The sequence below is a fragment of the Anastrepha obliqua genome, chromosome 2 (genome assembly GCF_027943255.1).
Source record: "Anastrepha obliqua isolate idAnaObli1 chromosome 2, idAnaObli1_1.0, whole genome shotgun sequence".
Lineage (NCBI taxonomy): Eukaryota > Metazoa > Arthropoda > Insecta > Diptera > Tephritidae > Anastrepha > Anastrepha obliqua.
Window position 1 is genome coordinate 3,134,720 of NC_072893.1, and position 21,108 is coordinate 3,155,827.

Here is a 21,108-nt window from a genome sequence, read left to right on the forward strand (position 1 = left end):
GTGAAAAGGTGGTTAGTGTCATGCGGGGTACCTTCACATACCGGACATATGTTAGGTATGTCGGGGTCAATTCTGGATAAGTAGGAGTTGAACTGCTGCAGTATCCAAAACGTAATTGTGCCAGTGTTACACGTGTCTCGCGGGGGAGCTGGAACTCTTCATATGTGGTGGTTTGACTCCGATTACGGCATTCATAACACGGGAGCTTAAGAAGGTGGTGACGGTTTCCCGGTGAATGTCGTTTATTGACTGTTTAAACACTGCCTGGTCCAGTAGATTTCTGTCAGTTTTGTCCTGAATCTCGTCGGCGTAGTTTAAAAGGTGTCTCCTGACGTGCCTAGCAGGCGGCTCTGGCTCAAACAAGTGACTGCATCAGTGAGACCTGCGGTAGCATCCTAGCAGGAACTGCTTGCTGAGCAGTTTATTTTGCTCCATTACAGGGAGCATTTGTGCCTCATTGTGAAAGTGTTGAAGTCCGAATTGCAGTATTTTGGCATGTCTGTAGCTTTATCCACTGCGTGTCGCTAGTCCCAGGCGACCAGACTGGCGCAGCATAGTTTAGTACCGGCCGACCAATTGCCTTAAATGTCGAAAGCAACAGTTCTTTGTCTTTGCCCCAAGTGCTGCCGGCAAGCGATTTGAGGACCTTGTTGCGATTTTGGACTTTTGTGGCAATTGCGGTTGTGTGCGCTGAGAAGGAGAGCAAACTGTCGAAGGTTACACCCAAAATTTTTGGATTGTTTACCGTCGGAATTGGTGTGTCGACTTTTACCTTGAGGGGCAGTTTGATCTCCTTTGTCCAGGTGATAAAGAGGGTCGCCGTGTACTTAGTGGGGGAAGTTGAAGATTCCTCGCAGTGAAAAAGCGAGGGAGACTCCCTCTGGTGGTTGGTGGAGCTTCGTGATGTAGAAGTTGATCAGAAAGGGGGAAAGGACACCACCCTGCGGTACTCCTTGCTTAATCTTCCTCTGCTTTGATGTTTGGTCTCGAAAAATCACTGACGAGTGACGACCGCTCAGGTAGTTGCGGAGCACCTCTTCAGCTCTGGCGGAAGTTTCGAATGATAAATATTGGGACCGAGCTATTTGTATCTCTTCTAATGTTAAGTTGTATATTTAAATATAATTACAATAATTTAATAATAATTATATTTCAGTTTTCAATTTCGTAGAGGGTATTTAGCCCACGTCTACGAAAACATGCACGGTCTTGCTTGTTTTGGTTTACTTACGTTTTTGGCACCTCTCTCTCTTGAGAGGTTGCTTAAAAATTGGATTATTTATGGAGAGCAAGAAAAAGGTGAGAATTGACGGAAATTCATAGAAAACTGAAAACGTATCTGCATTGAAAATGTTGGCTGGTTAACGTTTTGGATGTGACAACCAAAGTAAATGATGTGTGACGCCGGGTTCGAAAACCGTTGCTCAGAAAGTTATTTAAAGCAAAACAATTATTAACTGTTCAAACTTTTCAAAAAAAGTGAAAAGCATAGCAAAAATTGTTTTCAAATTTTTTTATAATATAAGTTTACAAGTCCCATATAAGTTTAAAAAAGTCTCTTTTACACCTTTTTAAATCGCTTTTTATTTGTAAGATTTAAACAAGCGTTAGACGAGTTGCTTTTAGCTATTTTTCATAAATAAAAATACTTTAAATTAATTGGGTTTGAATGCGAAAGCGCTTTTTTATTGGTTTTATAATTATCCATTTGCATTTAAATTTTTGTTAGTTTGTTTACAACAAAGTAAGTATGTATGTATATAAACTTTTTTATGCTTAGTTTTCAAAGCGAAAATATAATATTTTAATTACTTTGTAAAAGTGTAGATAATTTATTGTATTTTAGAATAAAAAAGTACGAAAGTTAAACACACAATAGCACACCAACACACCCTGCGTTGCTTTCATACATACATACATATATGACGCATATTTTTCTAAAGATATGCATATTGTCCCATTTTATAAACTTGAAGAACTGGTATTCTTCCAGATAGGTATATAATATTATTTATTATTATAAAAAAAATGTGCAAACAGCGAAAGTTCTTCATGTAAGTACAAATACTTCGTGCCTCTCTACCACAAACCTACATATTTGGAGAGGAAAAGGAGTGTTTTGTATTTATTTAAGGTATGCGAATTTTTGCGCCGCAATTACTCCACCTCTCTCTTCGCCGCGAATTATTGCCTATGAAAATAAAATAAAAGCAAAGTTCTCGCATGCACATACATACACGCCCATTTCATAAAAAATATTATATTTAAAAGCTGAGAAGCTTTCACACTGTCATTTTAATTTTTATTACAAGTAGGTGTTTGCATTTATGTGTATGAGCGTAAATTTGCTTAGAAAATGCTCGCTTTAAAAGCGGTAATTTTTAGCTCAAGCCAATTTGTAAATAAAATTACAGTTGTATACATATGTACATATGTAAGTTACTCGCGTGTAAGTAATGTATGGCAACAAACATGTCACTAATGAAATACCGAAAGACCTTAACTAATATTTATTTTCTTTATATTTGATTATACTTATATATGGCATAAGGATGTCCGTACATGTATAAGCTTAGTTTTTATTATATAAAACGGTAAACATATTTGAAACGTAAAGTGAATAAAAAAATTGTTTTTGTGTGTAAAACAGTTCCCTGTTAATTAATAAAAAAATGTCACGGTTGTTTTTAAAATTTCCCTTTTTCCCTTTTCCTTTGCTTGTGTGTATATCAGTAAATCTAATTAATACTATTACCATAAATTTCCCCAAAAATATAACTAAAAAAGGAAATTATGTTTCGCATGCCTTATCTCACTTAAATTACTTACCTTTCTGCACACATGTATGTGTGTACGAAGGCAACTTCCATATCTTATACATTGTATATGTATGTATGTACGTCTATGCAACGTGGGTTCATTGCACCTTTTTAAATAAACTGTTTGTGTACTGTAATGTAGGCAATAATGCTTAAACTAGAATATAATTTTTAATATACGATTATGATGTGTTTATGTACATTATAATAGTTTTATAAATTTATATATGTATGTATTTAGCATTTATACTTAGCGTTAGGCGCGCACACGGTTCATGCTTATTCATCATATTTTATTTATATTATCATGTACGTTTTTTACTATAGATCTATAAACACATGTACCCCATCAACAAATTTCTATACTCATTTGACTTCACGTGTAGATTCCCTGCGTTACAGAGTTGGAGGGAAATTCTGTTCTGAACTTATATGCACCTCAAAGGTCTACTCAGATAAATGTGTATACAACTATGTACTATTTCATATTTATTCAAAAAAACAAAAAAAAAAAACAAAGTACGATACAATGAGTTTCAAAAGTTGTGCTTCTCTTCGAGTATGTATAGTGTGTTTGGAATACCTATTTGAATTCGTATCAAAACTTGTCAATTGTTCCGAAGTTTTACATTTTGCTGGGTTCTATGACATTTAAAGCATAAGTATTTCCATTAGAGTGACCTGGCTTTCTTAGAAGAAAGCTATTCTTTAAATAATTGAGACATTATTTTTTTACCCCAAACAAATATTTCATTAGAATAGATTTTGCAAAAAATGTAATTGGAATGAAATCTAAATTTCGCCCTGTCGGTATAAAACCGACGCCAAAAAATTTGTGAGTATATTTAGTAGAAATTCGTGGAAAAATTGGTGGAATAAACTTCGTACTTTAATTTAAACGAAAAGATTCGTTTAAAATGCGAATTTTCGATAATAATAATAATAATAATAATAATAATAAACTTATAATAATAATAACAATTATAATAATAATAATGCTAACAATATTAATTGAAAGTTCCTTAGGCGAATCTTATCCATCTATTTGTGGTATTGGAACTCTTTGGACTGCGGCAACTGCCAAAACGAAGGAATTGCATGTATTGCAATATTTATAATAAAACTAGTAAAATATACCAGTAAAATATTTTCAAGTCTGGGGTTTTATTTCTCATTTCTAATATTAAAAAACTTCAAAAAACGGCTAAGAGGGTTTGGCTCTGCGCCAACATCTTAAGTACAATCTTTTCAAAGTATTAAGAAAGCGGCAATAAAAGTCATGGAATTGAGCAAAGAACTTTTCGTGTTGTGTAGATTAATACTTCAGAGTTTGTAAATAATAGGTCACCCTAATGTAAATAATTATGTACGTACACATGTACATGTGAATGAAATATTTACATATGGTTACCAAAATGCACAAAGGCTCTAACCAGCATTTTTTCCAAATTCTTCTTTTTTTACTTATTATGGTAATCTGCACTAAAGTGCGCTTCTACATAACCAATTAGAGTATTAAAGCAAAAAAATTTCGTTTTTGTAATTAGCTAATACGAATAGAATCGAATACAAAATTTCTTTTGTTTAAGTTTTTCTAACCCTTTCGCCTTTGTTTATTTTGGCAACGATATATAATATTTTATTTCAGTTCGGTTTTCTACTTCATTTCCTACCATGGAAAATTTCTCAGCTCCAATGCAGTCTAAGCGTTATTGTTTCTATGGGCAATCGCCGAAACTGTTGTATGCACATTCGCATTTTTAAATTCTGCATACTTTACATTTGCTTTATATTAGCATTCACATGTACACATATGCTTGCATGGATATGTTTTGTGATTATCCCTTGAATTAATTTCCCCAAAATCTCCTCTAAGAGAGTACACATTAGTGAGCTACATAAATGTATGTAGGACGAGAGTGTGCTGGTATTTTCGTTGGTCAACTCAAAGTGTTGAGTTTTTATTTTGAAATGTGTTGCCGTCTGCTGCCATCCCATGAAAATGAAATGGTTAGTTTGTTTGGTGGACTTGTACTTAAATATTTATTGTAGTATATGTATGTATAAGTATATTTAGTTATCAGATAGTGACTTTTAGGCAAATATATGTAGGCTTCAAACGTGGTGGATTTTAGGTATGATTAAGTTTCTTGTGGTTGTACTTCTCAACCGGATTCCAATAAACCGTTAGGGATAGGCTGATTAGGTCTTGGTAAGTATTACTCTCAGATTAAAAAATATAGTTTAATTTGTACGTGCATAGTTTTGTAGTTAGCGCATAAAAGCAAATATCCCATTATAAAAATAAAGCATTTATATATTTTTTTAATAAATTTTATCACTACTATACTGATTGGCGAGATTTGTCATTTGTTGTTGGTACAAGTTTTCATACCTCAAGCTTCTCGATATGCTACTAACCTTTTTTTTAATTTTTTTACTGTCAATTTTGTTAAATATTATATATTTCTGAATTAAGTATTTTCGAAATTACGTACAACTGCAGAAATAACGAGTATCGCCAATCAGCGGGGAGTGAATGTTAATATGTATGCATGCAATGTATGTATGAATGTATGTATGTACGAATGTATGTAGGCAAATATGCATGTACATAATTATGTGATATTTGTAGGATGTATGTATGTATATATATAGAAACATATGCACATACACATACACACATATACGTATGGATACGCATGTATTTATATAAATGTATGTCCCTTAATGCCTTATGTATTTATGTATGTATATGGACAGCATGTGTACCGCTCAGTCGTCTTATATGATTCCGATGTATGTATATCAATTCCATTGCCAGTCCTATGCTCGAATCGGGCTCAATGAAGTTCGATTACGAAATCCTTTCTTTTACAAATCAAAATAAAACTCAACAAGCATAGCCTAAAATTGATTAACCTTCAATTCATTGCCTTGCAACTGTACAAGCCGGAAGGCTTCCCTTATCGTTGGTGTCATTAGAAGCTTAAGATTCTCTTCGGCCTCACCGGGCAAAGAATGTAGCAGCTCCATTGAAGCTACAACGAGTTGAGCTAAAGCAGCTTTCTTGTAATTGGAGTCCTTAAGTATGCTTGAAGCGCGCTGCTGCTCTATTTCCGGTGAAATCGCTTCCGATTCGCACTTCTGCGGACGGTTCGTGTCGAAAGGATTATTGCGACTTTTTGGTTGGAACTCACTGATCAGTGTTGTCATCGTAACATTCTCCTCCTCGAGTTGAATACACTTATTGGGCGAGGAGTCCGTCGTTTCTGAGTGACTGGACGTGCTGACATTGTCGCTATTGCTGTTGATGGATATGCGCATTGGTTTGGCGCTTATCAGTTTTTGCTGCGAACTGCGCTTATCTCCGGCTTCTCCAGAACGCAGTTTTCCATTTTCAATTTCATGCATTGCTGAGTTATTTAAATATAGCTCGCACACAAGATTCCAAGCGTCCTGTAGACAGAACAAATATCGCACAAAATTTTCCTTCTTTTTAACGGTGGTTGTATTTAGGCGGGAGCAGGACTCCAATATAAAGTTCAGATCTTCCGGGCCCAGATTATAAACTACAATGTCATTTAAATAGGAATCCACTAAAGCAATATAGTAGATCATCCAAGATGACGTCATTTGTTTATATAAATTTGCTGCATACTCGATATTGGATACCTTCTGCATTAAAAACTTGAGTCCGGGGCGGGAATCAAATTCTAGGGAACTCGTCAAATACTGTTTGACGCAACGCAATAGAATTTCCTTGGAGCGAAAGTCCAAGTCATAATCGTGACTTGAAGCTGATGTTGCATAATTGTCGAAGATGCACGTTGACACCGCCTGAGGTACACACTTTAAGCGGGAGAGTAAAAGTTTCGCAACTAACTGTAAAAGCATCTGGTTTGCCAATAAGCCAACAACCAAATTTTTGAAAGGTATACGAATTACAAAATTGTCTAGATTCGAATTAAAACCATTGTTTAATGGATACAAGAGAAAGGAGTAACTTCGTTCATCTGTCAAATGTTTGTCCAAGTGGCTGGATATCTTTGCGGCCGGCTCTCTTTGATTATCGGAAAGAAACACCTGCTGCGCCAATGAGTAAATGCGAGTTAACTCATCCATGGTACTATCGCGGCGAGCTGCTACTTTTACATTAGCACAGTCTCCATAAAAACTATTCGACTTCTCATGGAAGGCAAAGGACAATTGGCGCAAGGGTGCGATGGTCACAGTACAGGCGCGGTGTATGGCCGAACAGGCAATCATCCATTGTGATTCATTAAAGAGCATGCCAGTGGATAAAATGACATGCTTCAGACATGAAACGCCCACTCGTGCCACTGATTCCTGCGCCTGGGCAGCGCACTCTATTAATACAAGTAGTAGTTGTTTCAGTGCCAATGTAGCTGATCCGGATATTTTCGTTGGCGAATCGATAATGTTGGTGCCGCTTTCCTCGCTCGACGACGAACTGTCGTATTGATTATGATGCTGAGTGTTTTCATTATCGTCAATCCGCTCGGTGACGAACTTCAATTTAGAATACAGAGAGTTTTCAGTGTTAATGTTGCTGGAAGTGCTGCCCGAGTTAAGGTTAGGAGGTGTGTGTACGATTTGGGTTACACGTGTTTTTAGCACACACTGCCTTCTGGTATCTGTTACTGACTTCTCGATGAATTCCACTACCAAATCGGTGGTCATGCAGCAACAGTGCTTGAAATTTTTCTCAATTAATGGCCATGGAGCACCAGTTTTATTTATATAACGAAGCCAGTCCTGAATCATCGGTATCAACAGATGATTTATGCAGTAAAATCCGAAATCGATGCCGGGACTGCATAGCAAATTTTTAAAGAGTTTAAAAATTGTTTGAAGAATTGGCGCTTGATGTGAATAAGGACACACTATGAGTGAATTTGTAAGGCCATCTAGCAGAAGGAACCAAACTTTTAACACCCCTGACGGTTTATCCATTTCATCGATCTTCACGATTGTATCCTTGTCAATGTGCAGCGATCGATACGATATCATGTGCTGTTCATTTTTCGTTTGTAAGTAATCATTACCGAAGTATGTGAAGTTCTCCATTGAGTTTGGAATATTTGCATCGATTATGTGGGTATAGGAGATGCCTTTAATTTTGTATGTGGAATGAAAGTTGGGACACTTCGGCATGTTGAACATAAATCCTAAAATGGATGAGCAGCGCTCCAGGAAACGCAGAGTTTCATGTAAAAATTCTGTCGGTCGGAAGTTGTTTTCTTCTTCGCCGCATGTATTGCTATTTTGCCCTCCACCGCCAGATATCTCGAGGTAAGACAATAAGCAGAGTATGCAATCCAAACCAGCATTAGCAAATACCAGTGTATTATCCGAATCAAGGAAGACTCTGAATATGTCGATAATATTACTCATATTAAGCATTCGGCTCCGAGCATTGCGTAATGTTCCAAAAAGCGGGCGCCAACCCGAACGAATTTCCGTCCGATGTGCTTCCACTATTTCGTACAAGCAGGCAACAATTTGATCCTGAATGAGAGAAAGAAACTTTTCATTAAAAGTAATTTCACTACAATTACTTAACTATAACCTAATTACAATCCAAGAACACGAAATCCTTTCCACAAAGTTCTTACTAAATACTCGTAAAACACCTGCGTAAGGATACATTTAAACTGTACATCAATTCACCTAATATGAATACTTATATATGAACATACACATTGAAATAACTGCTGGTTTTTTCTAATACTTTCTCTTTGACATAATGAAATAAAACTATAAAATAAAACTCGCGGATAATCAAAAATGTAAGAAATACTGGTCGGCAAAATTTTGTTCAATTCTTATAGGTAGGTAGGGGAAATGGTTGAAGTAACAGTCTGTCACTCTCCAAGTAGCATTGAAGCACCGTTTTTATACCATTTTGAGACCTCAACAGCTAACCAGAGCTTTTGATTTATGTAGAGGAGAAGGTTGATGGGATTTAGGTTGGAATGCTGCCTCAGGCTGTCGAAGAAGGGAGAACCCAGTGACCTTAATCGTCTAGTTGCCAATCCCGGACATTTATAAAGAAAGTGAAATTATGGTAATTATTATAGGACTTTTTTACAAATTCGTATGTAAGCAATGATAAAAAGCCGTAATGAATGGCTTCATTACCTCTTGCATGCACCAATCAACACTACGATTAGAGACAAGTTATTGTTATTTTTACTTATTTTACGACATTTAAAATTCAACATTTCATTTAAGCCGCATTTGAGCTCTCTATCGTCTGTGCCATAATATTTTAAACGCGATTTTTTCCTAATTTTGACATGATAAAAATTACCGCCATTTGTTGTTGTAATAATGCAATTTTAGAAACTAAATGATAATGAAATATGAATGGTAAGGAAACTTAAATCTGATTCATAACAGGTTTTTAATAGACGTATTAATGCCATATAGAAGGTAGACATAACTTCATAGCACTACCTTATGCGCTGACAGTTGACCTCCTCTCACTTTTGATGGGTAATTTTCGCAAAAAAAAAACTGAAGACAGATTTGTGAAATCTATTTCATCTCTGTGCTTAGACGACATACTATGAACGGGGTAATGCACTAAATAATTAATACAATAAGCGGATAGTTAAAACCCTGAAAAACTGAAGACTTAGTGAAAATGAAATCCTTATTTTAAATACCACTAAAAAATTACTGATAGTGCAGTTGAGTGGTAGTGCAAAATGTCCAACCCTGCGTATTAAATAATCTAAAATTTGGCTGTGCAAATTGCCCACATATTTTTTTTCTTTGCTCTATTAACTAAAATTCGAATTATTAAAAAAAAGGCTAAAAAGGATTATTGATTCGACACGACAGCCCGAAATAAATTAGGGACGGTAAATAAAAGGAGTCTTATTGACTTCCTGAAACTCGCGTGACAATAGCTTCAAAGTTTTCCTTCGTAATTGTTTGAAATTGATTTCGTTTTGTTGCGAAAAATATACAAATCTCTAAGTAGAGCAAAAACAAGAGTATACAAGAATACCTAATTAAATTTATTTCATAAATTGAAAAGAAAAAAACTGAATTAAAAAGTAAAAAACCAACCACTTTGCTTAACCAAAATTTTAAGTTCAGTTTTTTTTCTCACAACGTTTTGCTAGAAAACTGCTCGTAACGCTTTTAAAAATTTTAAGAGAATTAGAGACCAACTGTCGAGAGATCCTCCTAATAATAAACCTAACTTCATACCTGTAAGTATTTAATTTATGAAATGAATGAATGTACCTGCACATCAACGTCGCACGTGTCCATGCTCAAAAGATTTTCGAATGGTTTCAGTAGCGCCTCATTAAAATGGAAATGTGGCAACTCTGATTGCTCTACCAAGAGTGCTGTAATTACGTCATGAATGTACTCTATGGCTCTTTTGGATATAACACGATCTCTATGGCAAGAAGCCTGGAAGATTTTAAAGCTCAATAGATGTTTTTGTTGCACAACATAAGTCGTGTTTCAATACTCACGTCCATTAGATGAGGTCCAGTGATAGCCCATACCTTTAGTATATGCAAAAGCGGTCTGGAACTTTTAAATACCTTCAAGGTAACATCTCCGATGCGGTGCAATAAAAGCGACATGGGTAGAGTGTCGAGTTTCTTCCAACCCTTGCTTGGCCACCAAATGCGGCTGCCTTTGCGTGTAACTGTATTTTTATAGAGCTGTTCGCGAGATGCTTTACAAAGGTTTTTCAGAAACTGGCACAGCGACGGGAGACTTAAACGCTCAGCAGCATCGGAGAAGAGATTTTCAGCCTGGTGCGATAAAGCGCAGAGTACTTTTGAGGTGTCACTCTGACTCAATAGCACAGTTTCATTAGTGCCAGAGTAAACCTTCAGTATTGATGTGATATTAGTATTAGGGCTCTGTAGAGGTGCTTGAAGGAAACTGTAGACGTCCACGCTGTAAAAATACATATAATATATGATAATTTCACGTTTATGCCATGTTGAGTAAACTTTTATAATAAACTTTTATTACAAAAAAATGTGTGAATTAAGCTAAATAAATTGTAAAACAATATTACCAGGTTTCGTCGTCATCTATAGGAAGTGATGACAAGTTGAGCTTATCATTTTGAGTTGTATTGCTTAGCTTTTCACCGGTCTCCATATCTCGACGGCCAGTACCCGGCGACGTTCCAATCGATGAATTTTGTAAACTGAAAATTTCGTGTTCCAGCTGGCTGACATGACGACACACAGCAAACACTGACTGCCAACAATCCGAACTATAAGAACCTAAATTTAGGCCTCCATTTAAAACCACATCCATAGACATTGCTTGGCTAGCAGAAATTCTCGGCCCGTTTGTCTGACACACATTTGATGCCAAAAGGCTTAAAATTTTTCCAGCTAAGTGCTGTAGATTCAAGCTGTTACTTAAAGTGGCCGCCTAAAAGTTGAGGAAAGTGCAAGATCTTATTATTTTGCAAATTCAATAGATTTATAAATTGTTTAAGGATTTACCGCATGCAGACCGTCCAGACACATCGCATATAATGCCTCTCCATTTGTTTTGTTTGTCTTTGTCTTGACACGTAGTGTACGTTTAGACAAGGCCATCAATTTATTTGAGTTACTACACGATAAATCACCTAGACCCGAGCTCAAAACTATAACCATCGAATCCCAGCAGCAAGTCAAAAGTCGCCGGCAAAGTTTCTTTGCAGCCTCGCGTCGTTTGTTGTCCCGTTCGTCGGTGTACTTTATATTTGCCATTTGTAACCGTTGCCACTCAGAAAGCATCTGGGTGGGTCCCAAGCCACCTGCGTCACAAAGCATATCCACCAGGGCACTTCGTGAATTGGTACCTTCCAGTTCCTCCCTGCTCATCGCTTCTAAGCCATTCGAAACCAATATTGACTGATATAATTCACAGAGCCAAGGAGATGAAAGGTACACTAAAACACCAGTGTTCTGGACAGATGTAACGAACTGCTGTTCCGACATAGGAATTAATATCTCTTTCTGCATGTCTTCATAATATCCAGCCTTTGTAAGTTGCAGACTGAGCAGTAACGATGAATAAATCGCCAAGTAAATGCCGTCAGCATTGATGGCCGTAAGGTGATAATCGAAATCGGAGAAGTTCATTGTGTTTTCTTGGCATACGACTGAGGCGAATTCTTGCATGGCCTCGTCTACCTCAATGCAGGAGCGTATACGTAACAGCTTCGGTACCAAATCTTTTCGCAATGCCTTTGCAAAATCTCGGGCATGTTGTCGATCATTGTCAATATCGGTGCGTACTGGTATGACTGGGGCCTCAAGGTGGGTGTAGGGCCATCTGTTTTCTACACGTGACGTTTCATCACTCGATGTTGATTGCTCCTCCTCTTCAGGCCCCTCTGTATCACCTGAACCATTTGAAGCTGCATCGTGTTCTGGATGATCGCCATCACTGTCTGAACCTGAAGAGGTTTCAAAAACGCTTTGACGAAACTCTACAATCGCATCGCGATAAGGAGCAGGCAGCCGCGCCATCGATTGATAAGTTAATGGGCCCGTGTAATCGGCATCCTTTAATGTTTCGTGACGACTGTTGACGGTGCTCACAATCTACAGACAAACACATAAGTAAACGGACGACAATTCTCCTGTTAATTTATGTTGTTTAGTTACATATTTATTATGATTACCTGATCGCTAATCATTGATTCAGTTAGTTCGCCGCTGCAAAGAATTTGCAAACTATCCAGTAGTGCCACCATGCACTCCACGCTGGCCTGAAGGCCTGCCTCAACTCCGGCACCTGCACTAATGCCATAAGCGCATTCTTCCATTGCATCGATCATACTGAAATTACGTGCAAATATTTTGCATATGAATGGATATGCGCTCATGATATAACCATTTAAAACTTACAGTCGAAATAATGCCATTTCATCACTGCAACCTTGGCCAGTATTTTTATCAACGTAAAGAATAACCGCCAGATCGATCAAACGCTCTGGACTCTTCAGAATTTCTCGAACACATTTCAATGGCTCAGTACGATTTTGCGGTGTTGGCAGCAAAAGCATGCGATGAAAAAGTGCCTCCAGCATAGGTCGCAACGAGCCATAGGCTCCTGCAATCCGCAGCAATTGGATTCCAGTCAAGTACACGCAACGAGCTTGTGGACCATCTAGGCCAGGGCCAGTAAAAAAGCCACGAGCTTCGTTTTCAATCATATTCAGCGCATCTCTGTTGAAATTTCATATTTATTTATTAAAGCTATAGGCGTATTGGTACATAAATATAAGTCCCACTTACTTATAAGTGAATTTTTTATCCAAATTAATGCGGCCTGGCGATCCCAATGCTGCTGCAAGAGTAGGACAGAATTTCTGCCACAAGAATGATGTGAAATGGGGATTTGCATGGACATTTCGGGGCAAAGCCGAAGTCAGTGTTAAAATGCATTCTGTTAAATAAAGCGAGCAATTATTCTCAGGCTTTTTGTTGGGTGAACCATTCGCCGCCGGCTCTACTAAACGACTGCATAGCCACTGCATTACCGGAATCACTTCATTGTACACTGCCGATGCCTGTGTCTGTGTCATTAGACCAGGCGGTGCAGTCTTCTTCACCTCTTCTGCTTCTTCTATAAGAAAGGCGCAAAAAGTGCGCAAGCATTGTGATGCTGCTGCCAGTGAGGCGGCTTTGGTGGCACGTGAGCCCAATTCCCAACACTCGCCACAGCGTGAAAGTGTCTCGATGAGAAGCCGGCCATTTAAAGTGCACGCAGGGGAACAAGCCATAGCCAAAAACAAGCGTAAAACATTGATTACGGTCTCTTCACTGCTAGTTGTGGGTAAAATCCCATTTGTGGCGCGCAACAACTGAGCGGGCAACCACACTGAGTCATCCTCCGGTTCCAGGCCGATGTAAAAACGTTCATCCTTGATAATGCGCTACACACAAAGCAATGAAAACCGATTAAATATCTACTTTCACAGAAATATTATACATAACTAAATAAATGCAAAAGCACAAAATTAGTTTTTAATAATTGAAAAAAAAAAACCGCCTAAAACTATTGGATATTATGAATCGAAATTATTTTCCAGAAGCAAATAAGAGTTATTCTATGGTTCAAGTACACGAATAGAATCGAAAAAAATGCTTAGAGCTTCCAAACATCGTATCACCTGCTAAATTAAGCAAAATTGTCAAGACCAAGCTCCAAGAAAGCGAGCCTAAATATAAAAATCGGATTTAGGTGAAGTGCACATCGAAATGCAGATAAGTATATTTAATTACGCCATTGTTCTACTAGCCTAATTTGTTTTTTATTTTTGTTATGTTGGTACACTCTTTCAACTTATCAACTTTTGTGAAGTTTCATTTCAATCTGATCAAAGGCAATTAGTACCGACGTGTCACAATACTTTCTACAATGGAAAACTGCGTCCAAAAACAGCAACAACACCAGAAATCGTAGAAAAAATACTGGTTGCCGTATTGGAAAACCGTCGAGTGATTGGAAGAGTTTTAGTAGAATCCTGGAAATCTCATTGGGCAGTCTAAACAATATTTTGACTGAAGTATTGGATTTCAGAAGGCTGTGTGCGCAATGGGTGCCGCATTCGCAACAATGGAACAAAAGCACATTCGAATACGACTTTCTCAGCAACATTTGAAGCGTTTTCGAAAGGATAAAATGAATCTTGTGCATCGATTCATTACTATGAATGAGACTTGGATCTATCAGCAGGATCCTAAATCAAAACAAGAGGCTAAAGAGTGGTGTGAACCTGGTTCTTCGGTTCCGGAGTTTTTCAGTTTATTGGGATGCAAAAGGAATTTCATTTGTGTATTAGCTAGGGTTTACCACCCATTGCAGAACCTGTGGGGACCTTTCAGAGAAGGAGATTGTAGAGCATTTTCTCTGTAAATGTCCGGGTTCGGCAGCTAGACGATTAAGGCCACTGGGCGCTCTTTTCTTCGACAGCCTGTGGCAGTGCGCCAACCTAAATCCAATGAATCGCCTCCATTATATCAACAGCTCTGGCTGGCTGTAGATATCTGCCTGTTGGACGTCTCATAATGGTATCAAAACGGCGCTTTAGTCCTACTTGAGCAGTGCCAGACCAGCACTTCAACCATTTCACCTACCCTACTCTACTTGCAAACTCGTAAACCAATAAATTTTTAATATTATTGTAACCTTTTAGACCAGCTGAAGGAAAAATTTCGTGAAAAAAGAACCAGTTTCCAAAAGAAAAAAAATATTTTTCATCAGGTCAATGCACCGTATCACAAGAGCATTTTGACAATGGCTAAAATCCATGGATTGTTGGAACATCCACCGTATTCCCCAGATTTGGCCCCTAGAGACTTCTATCTACTTCCAAACCTAAAAAACTCTTGCGTGAAAAACGTTTTTCATCAAATGATGAGGTCATAACAGCTGTGGAAGCGTATTTGTCAGCACTTCCCGATTCTCACTTCAGGGATAGAATTCATAAATTGGAATCTCGTTGGATCAACTGTGTTGATTTTAAGGATGTACTGAAAAATAAAGAGTATTTCAAACCATAAAATTGAGTTTTTCTTATCGAACCGCAAAACATATTGAACAACCTAGTGGCTAACATTTAATAAGTCACTGGAAGGCAATTATCAACATTGCAAAGGGTTTTTGGGACCTTTTCCAATATTTCTATACGCAAACATACCCACACCCACACATTTAGTAAATAGGCGTAAAATGCATAACGGAGCTAGTGATGCCGGCGATGTATGCACATAAAATATATTTATTGGCGAAGCAGTTTTCGTTCCTTATGACTCATAATCAACATTGCACATTACAGTATATTATTTACTATTCTATTCTTACTATCCTATATTGTTTCTCAATGAAAGTAAACGATGCTTATCTTAATAGTAATTAATATACCATTCGTTAAAGAAATGTAAATTAGTTTCGTTTGACGGCTGTTTTTAAACTGATGAGAATATACTCGTAGTCACTAATACACACAGACATTATTTCACTGGTTAATGCTTTGGCAACCGCCGCAGCCGAAGAAGTTGGTGCGTAACTACCATTAGGACAACGTAGGTTCGAATCTCCGTGAAACACCAAAATGAAGAAAAAGTTTTTCCTAATAGCAGTCGCCCCTCGGCAGGCAATGGCAAACCTCCGAGTACATTTCTGCCATGAAAAAGCTCCTCATAAAAAGCATTTTCCCTTCGGCGTCGGCTTAAAGCTGTAGGTTCCTTCATTTGTGCAACGACATCAACACGCACACCACAAACAGGAGGAGGAGCTCGGCCAAACACCTAACAGAAGTGTACGCGCCAATTATTTATTTATTTTGTTTTTTAATGCTTTCCCTATAAAGCGAACAAGTTAGATTAAATTTTTATTTGCCGGTCTTCCATTTGGGTATCTTACAGTATCAATAAATTAATTACGATAAACTGAGTTTCCCAAAACAAACATTATTATTTTTTATTTAACTACGCAGGTTTGCTTACGATTATCAACTTGAAGTGTTCTGTAAAGTGTAAACAACAAAGAGTTAGCCATTTCTATTTTTTTTTCCTTGTATCTACTTCAACTAGTAACGGTACTATCTGAAAACAATTTAGTTTTAACGTTATTGATTGCATAAAAAGATCGTTTATTACGATATGAAGTCGAAGTTTGTTTTTGAATACTTTTTGTACTGAATAAAAAAATTATTTTGAGTGTAATATGGACTTCATTATTGCTTCTTTTGCACGATTTTTTGGGAAAATATTTAGAGTTTTTCATCTTACATGATTTTTTAAAGTTGTGGAACCTAGCCTCAATTTGTCGTATGTCGCATGTATTATTTACACGATTTTTTACATAGTTTTTTAAGGAACGCAGCATATCTACCGTATAAAAAAGAGTTGGATGGATATGTGAAAGTGCTCATACACATACATGTACATATGTACGTACTACATCTATACTATACAAAATAGGTTTCCTAGTCAGAATAAATAAAATAGGGATTTATTTAAAAATATTAAAGTTTGCAATTTCTTTTTAAGTTTCTTAATGTCTAATCGGGTGCGCTATTTGTCTTTATTGCTGACAAACCATTTGGTACCACAAAGCCCTTTGTAATAGTCCGAATAAATAGACTTCCTTGTTCGAAGACTCAAGAATCAATAAATAAGCACGACCACGAAGAGGACAATTATAACTAATGACATATTAAACAAATAATATAATATATTATCCATTATATTAGTTTCGCGAAAAAGGAATCCATTATTTTCTCTGTAGATGGCTATGGTGATCGATATCTCGTCAAGTATCGATCAAACATTTTAAAGTTTATGTTCATTGTCAAGGTGACATTTCACACTAAAAACACTCTTTTGCTGTTTTTTATTTGCTCCATTCAGTTGTTAGTTACAGGGTGTTAACAATGCAGTCAACAAAGATAAAATTACATTTTACAGTTTTTTTTGATAATGAATGGTGTTTATGATGTCGATACTGTAACAACTCATTATGTGCAATTTTGGTTTCCTCGATTCCGTTTAAGCATTTTTGATGCTAAGAAAAATGTAGATAATTGCGATAAAATTACAGAATTAATGGAAGTTAACCGGCATCTTAGTATTCGTGGTATCGCCGAGAAACAGTTTTAAGCCATTTGCGCAAAAATTTTATGGATTTTTGGATTTGGGTTTTGGATTGCGATTGAGCGACATTAAATAAATGCGTGCATACAAACATAGATATTACTGTGCAACTTAATTGAAGCCTTCTAAATTTAATGACGTCCTCTGTTTTGTCAAATTGGCTCTTAGCATCGGCTGGAAAGTACCAGGTCAAGGTCAAGTCAAGAAACCTTTTCAGTTTGTAGCATAGACAGCTCAAATTTTCGTCAGACCGCCAAACTGACAACACAAGATAATTACAAGGCCCCTTAAGCTTTCCAAATAGGATTTCGCAATAAAAGACACTAAAGTGATGATCTGATCTGATCGTTTTAGCGTAATTTAAATTTTTTTGGAAAAAATTGGCACACGCCGTCCATAAAAAGGGTAAACCTCTGCAAAACAAAAAATTGCTAACACCTCGCATGGACTCCAAAGCCACGATGGTTCAAAATAGCGCCGGTGCGACTTCGCAAGAAATAGCAACTCAGCTGACTTCCACGTCATTGCATTAAATCTTAAAACGCCGTCGATTGATCAGATACCCGACCCAGATCGCTATGATTCATATTTTGCACCAACGGCCAACAACGTGAGCTTAACCAGGTGCTGAAAGAAAGGCAACTGCAAAACCAGAGACCCAATCAACTGTAGGCAGATGCGTTTTTTAGGCGATACCATAAAATATAATAATATATGGACAAAGCGATTACCGTTATACGCCCAAGCCGCAGTAGCTGCTTTCTCGGCACCTAACAAGGTAGGTACTATCAGCCTGCAGGCCAATAGCTGCATGAGTCAAAAAACACATTTAACATCAGCAACTTCAACAGCAACGCCTTTAAGCTTCTGTTCACATCATTTATTAGGCCACGTCTGGAATATGCTGCTTTTATATGAAGGTCGGCAATCAGCTTCTCACCAATAGGCTTTGTAAGTGTACAAAAACTGTTTATTAAATTCACTCTTCGTTCTTTAAGTACCGTGATGTCCTCCTTGTCTTTTACTCATAAACCTTAAGTCCCTTGAAAATCGTCTATTCTAAGCCATCAGCAGTAATGCAATTGATTGTCTTTTTTGGTTGAAACGTATTCGATTTAATGTTCCCAAAGATCCTTTTCGTAACTTTCTTCCGCTTTCGAAGTTCCTTCTGACATCAAACAAACAGTCGGCGCTCCTGCGTATCGGCACCAACGCCACTATTGACAGTTATGATTTCGAGGCTGTAAGAGACTTCGTTTTTTTATGAACCAGCATTAACACCAATAAAAAGCCAGCCTTGAAATCAAATGTAGAATCTCTCTTGTCAACAAGTGCTACTTTGGACTAAGCGGGCAATTGAGTAGTAAACTCCTCTCTCAACGAACAAAACTAACACTCTACAAGGCTCTCATCATGCCCGTTCTATGTTATGGCGCAGAAGCTTAAACGATAACAACAACCGATGAAGCGACGCTTGGAGTGTTTGAGAGAAAGATTCTGTGGACGAGTTTTGGACTTTAGCACGTTTACGATGGCGCGTATCGTAGGCGAAGGAACTATAAGTTGTATAAGATTTACGACGACATAGGCATAGTGCAGCGAATAAAGATCCAGCAGTTATCGCGTCAATCAAGAAGAAGAAGAGGTCAAACTGTCTCCCTTAACTTTTCTGTTTCAAGGGCTGCTTTTTTCTTAATTTTTTCTGATGCTAATCGTAGTAAAGATTGTTTACTGTAGGATTGTAAATTCTTAGACTAAATAAAAAAATATTTACAGCCTTAAGCCATTCCCAATCTTCAGAAAATAGCATCATTTTGTTTTTGTTCACAATTATTATACGTACAAATCTTTAACTCAGCTCTAATATTCACTTACATGAAGTCCGTTGAGGCCCATGGTAATGAACTTTGGTCGTTTCGTGTCTAAGGCCATTTGTAGTGCAGTGAAACATACAGAACGGAGCTCATGTGCTGGATCCCGATGGATGCCATGCTGGCGATATAATTTATCTATTTGAAGGAAAACACATATATTTATATTTGCAAAATATATAAAACACATGGACAATGGCGAAAATAGTGGAAAAATATTGGTTTAGGCAACAAGATTTGATTACTTTTAGTAGTTACGCTGTGTGCTGAATTCAACAAATAAACTTTATGCAGAAAACAAAAAAAAACATGGGAACAATAATGGGAACATTTCTGATGCGGCAAATCCACTCACCGTAGGCGATTTGCGCAGTTTGCCTCAGTGCATTGTGCTTCGTCCCTGTCGACTCCTTGATTATCAACAAAAATAAGTCTTCCATGTCGCGTATAGCCCGTCAGCCACGTCGCTTATTGTTTGATTCGAATTATAGTACTTTTCCTGTTGCCGAAGCTTTATGCTTAATAGGGTATTATGCTTGCTATTTTTGTGTTTTTGGTTTTTTTGTTTTTGTAGTAACTATATTTGCAGCATATGTATTATATGTATGCATGTATGTGCAAATACATACTGCACTAAATGCTTCCTTTGATGTCGATGTGAGCACTACTATTGTCTGCGTAGGGTTTTATCCTGTTTCGCTTCGCTGATTGCCATTCAAGTAGAGCTACAACATAAAGAAAATATAATCTTACGTGCTTCAAATATGCATACATATGTAAGTACTTAAGTATATATGTATGTACATAAATTCGTGTGTGTAAAATCAATAATACAACAGATGCTTTTGATGCACTTTCAAGGATATCATTTCGCATCAATTGAAGAGAAAATTGCTTTTGTTTTCATCCTTACTATGAACTTCTTTATTTGTGACCTTACGATGTACAACAATAAACAAAATTCACATAAATGACCCACGTCTTTGCTAACTTAAAAATGTATGTAGATCCTGTAGTTACATCTCCGATTGAAGTAAATTTGTAATATTTAATATTGATTTTTCTTGTTAAACTTAATTCGATTTTGTTTAATTGATAACAACTGTTTTCAAATGGGAATACTCAAATAAAAGTGTGTGTATCCCATTTCACAGACAGTCGAGACTTTTTGGGTATATTATAAAATGCACTGCTCTCACTTCCATCACTGCGCGAATTATTATATTAACTTTTTACCAAGATTCGTTGTTGATTTTCTAATGAAATTTTATCCAACCTAAGTCGGGAAGAAAGTCAAGCGTTTCTCGTCATCTTGACAAAGTTGTTTTGCTGGTTTGACCTCTACTATTCACAAATAGCCAAATTGGCTTCAAACGTTGTTTCTAAAGGCAATCGGAAACAAAACTGACTCTCACTACTGCACATGAATGATGTTAGTCACTCGATACGTTCTCTATCGAGCCTTTTACAATCAAAATATTAGCCAAGGCGCATGTCCGGGCATCCATCACTTTGGCGACCAGCGATTGGATGTTTTGCTTAATGTTTCTGCTGCTCGACTGGAAAAATCGATACTGTCTGTTGCTGGTAGCCGCTTACCGTCATTCATGCACATATAATATACACTTACCTACAAAGTACGTACATACAGCCGTGGAAAAATACTTAAGAACGATGCGTTGGAAACCTTATATGCGCATATTTTATCGAGCACGATCCCGTAATGGTACTTTTTGCACT

General features: G+C 37.2%; 1 protein-coding gene across 1 annotated transcript; it reads right to left on the reverse strand.

Moving 5' to 3' along the window:
* Nucleotides 1-3,846: 3,846 nt before the first annotated feature.
* LOC129238918 (brefeldin A-inhibited guanine nucleotide-exchange protein 3) lies at nt 3,847-20,736 on the reverse strand. Its single transcript, XM_054874151.1, has 11 exons — nt 20,605-20,736; nt 19,724-20,093; nt 19,373-19,506; nt 13,133-13,773; nt 12,743-13,063; nt 12,517-12,673; nt 11,345-12,436; nt 10,903-11,270; nt 10,343-10,778; nt 10,104-10,277; nt 3,847-8,351 (listed from the first exon to the last, which is right to left on the reverse strand). The coding sequence occupies exons 2-11, from the start codon at nt 19,806-19,808 to the stop codon at nt 5,727-5,729; spliced, it is 6,033 nt and encodes a 2,010-aa protein (XP_054730126.1). The 5' UTR covers nt 19,809-20,093; nt 20,605-20,736; the 3' UTR covers nt 3,847-5,726.
* Nucleotides 20,737-21,108: the final 372 nt, after the last annotated feature.

What these genes read in the sequence shown, in the direction of transcription:
- LOC129238918 (XM_054874151.1), bottom strand. Translation starts at nt 19,808, where the DNA reads ATGGAAGACTTATTTTTGTTGATAATCAAGGAGTCGACAGGGACGAAG. An exon ending in GAAATGGCATTATTTCGACT is followed by an intron (nt 12,674 to 12,742) that starts GTAAGTTTTAAA and finishes ACGTAATTTCAG; the next exon opens with TATGATCGATGCAATGGAAG. An exon ending in CGTGCGACGTTGATGTGCAG is followed by an intron (nt 8,352 to 10,103) that starts GTACATTCATTC and finishes TCTCTCATTCAG; the next exon opens with GATCAAATTGTTGCCTGCTT.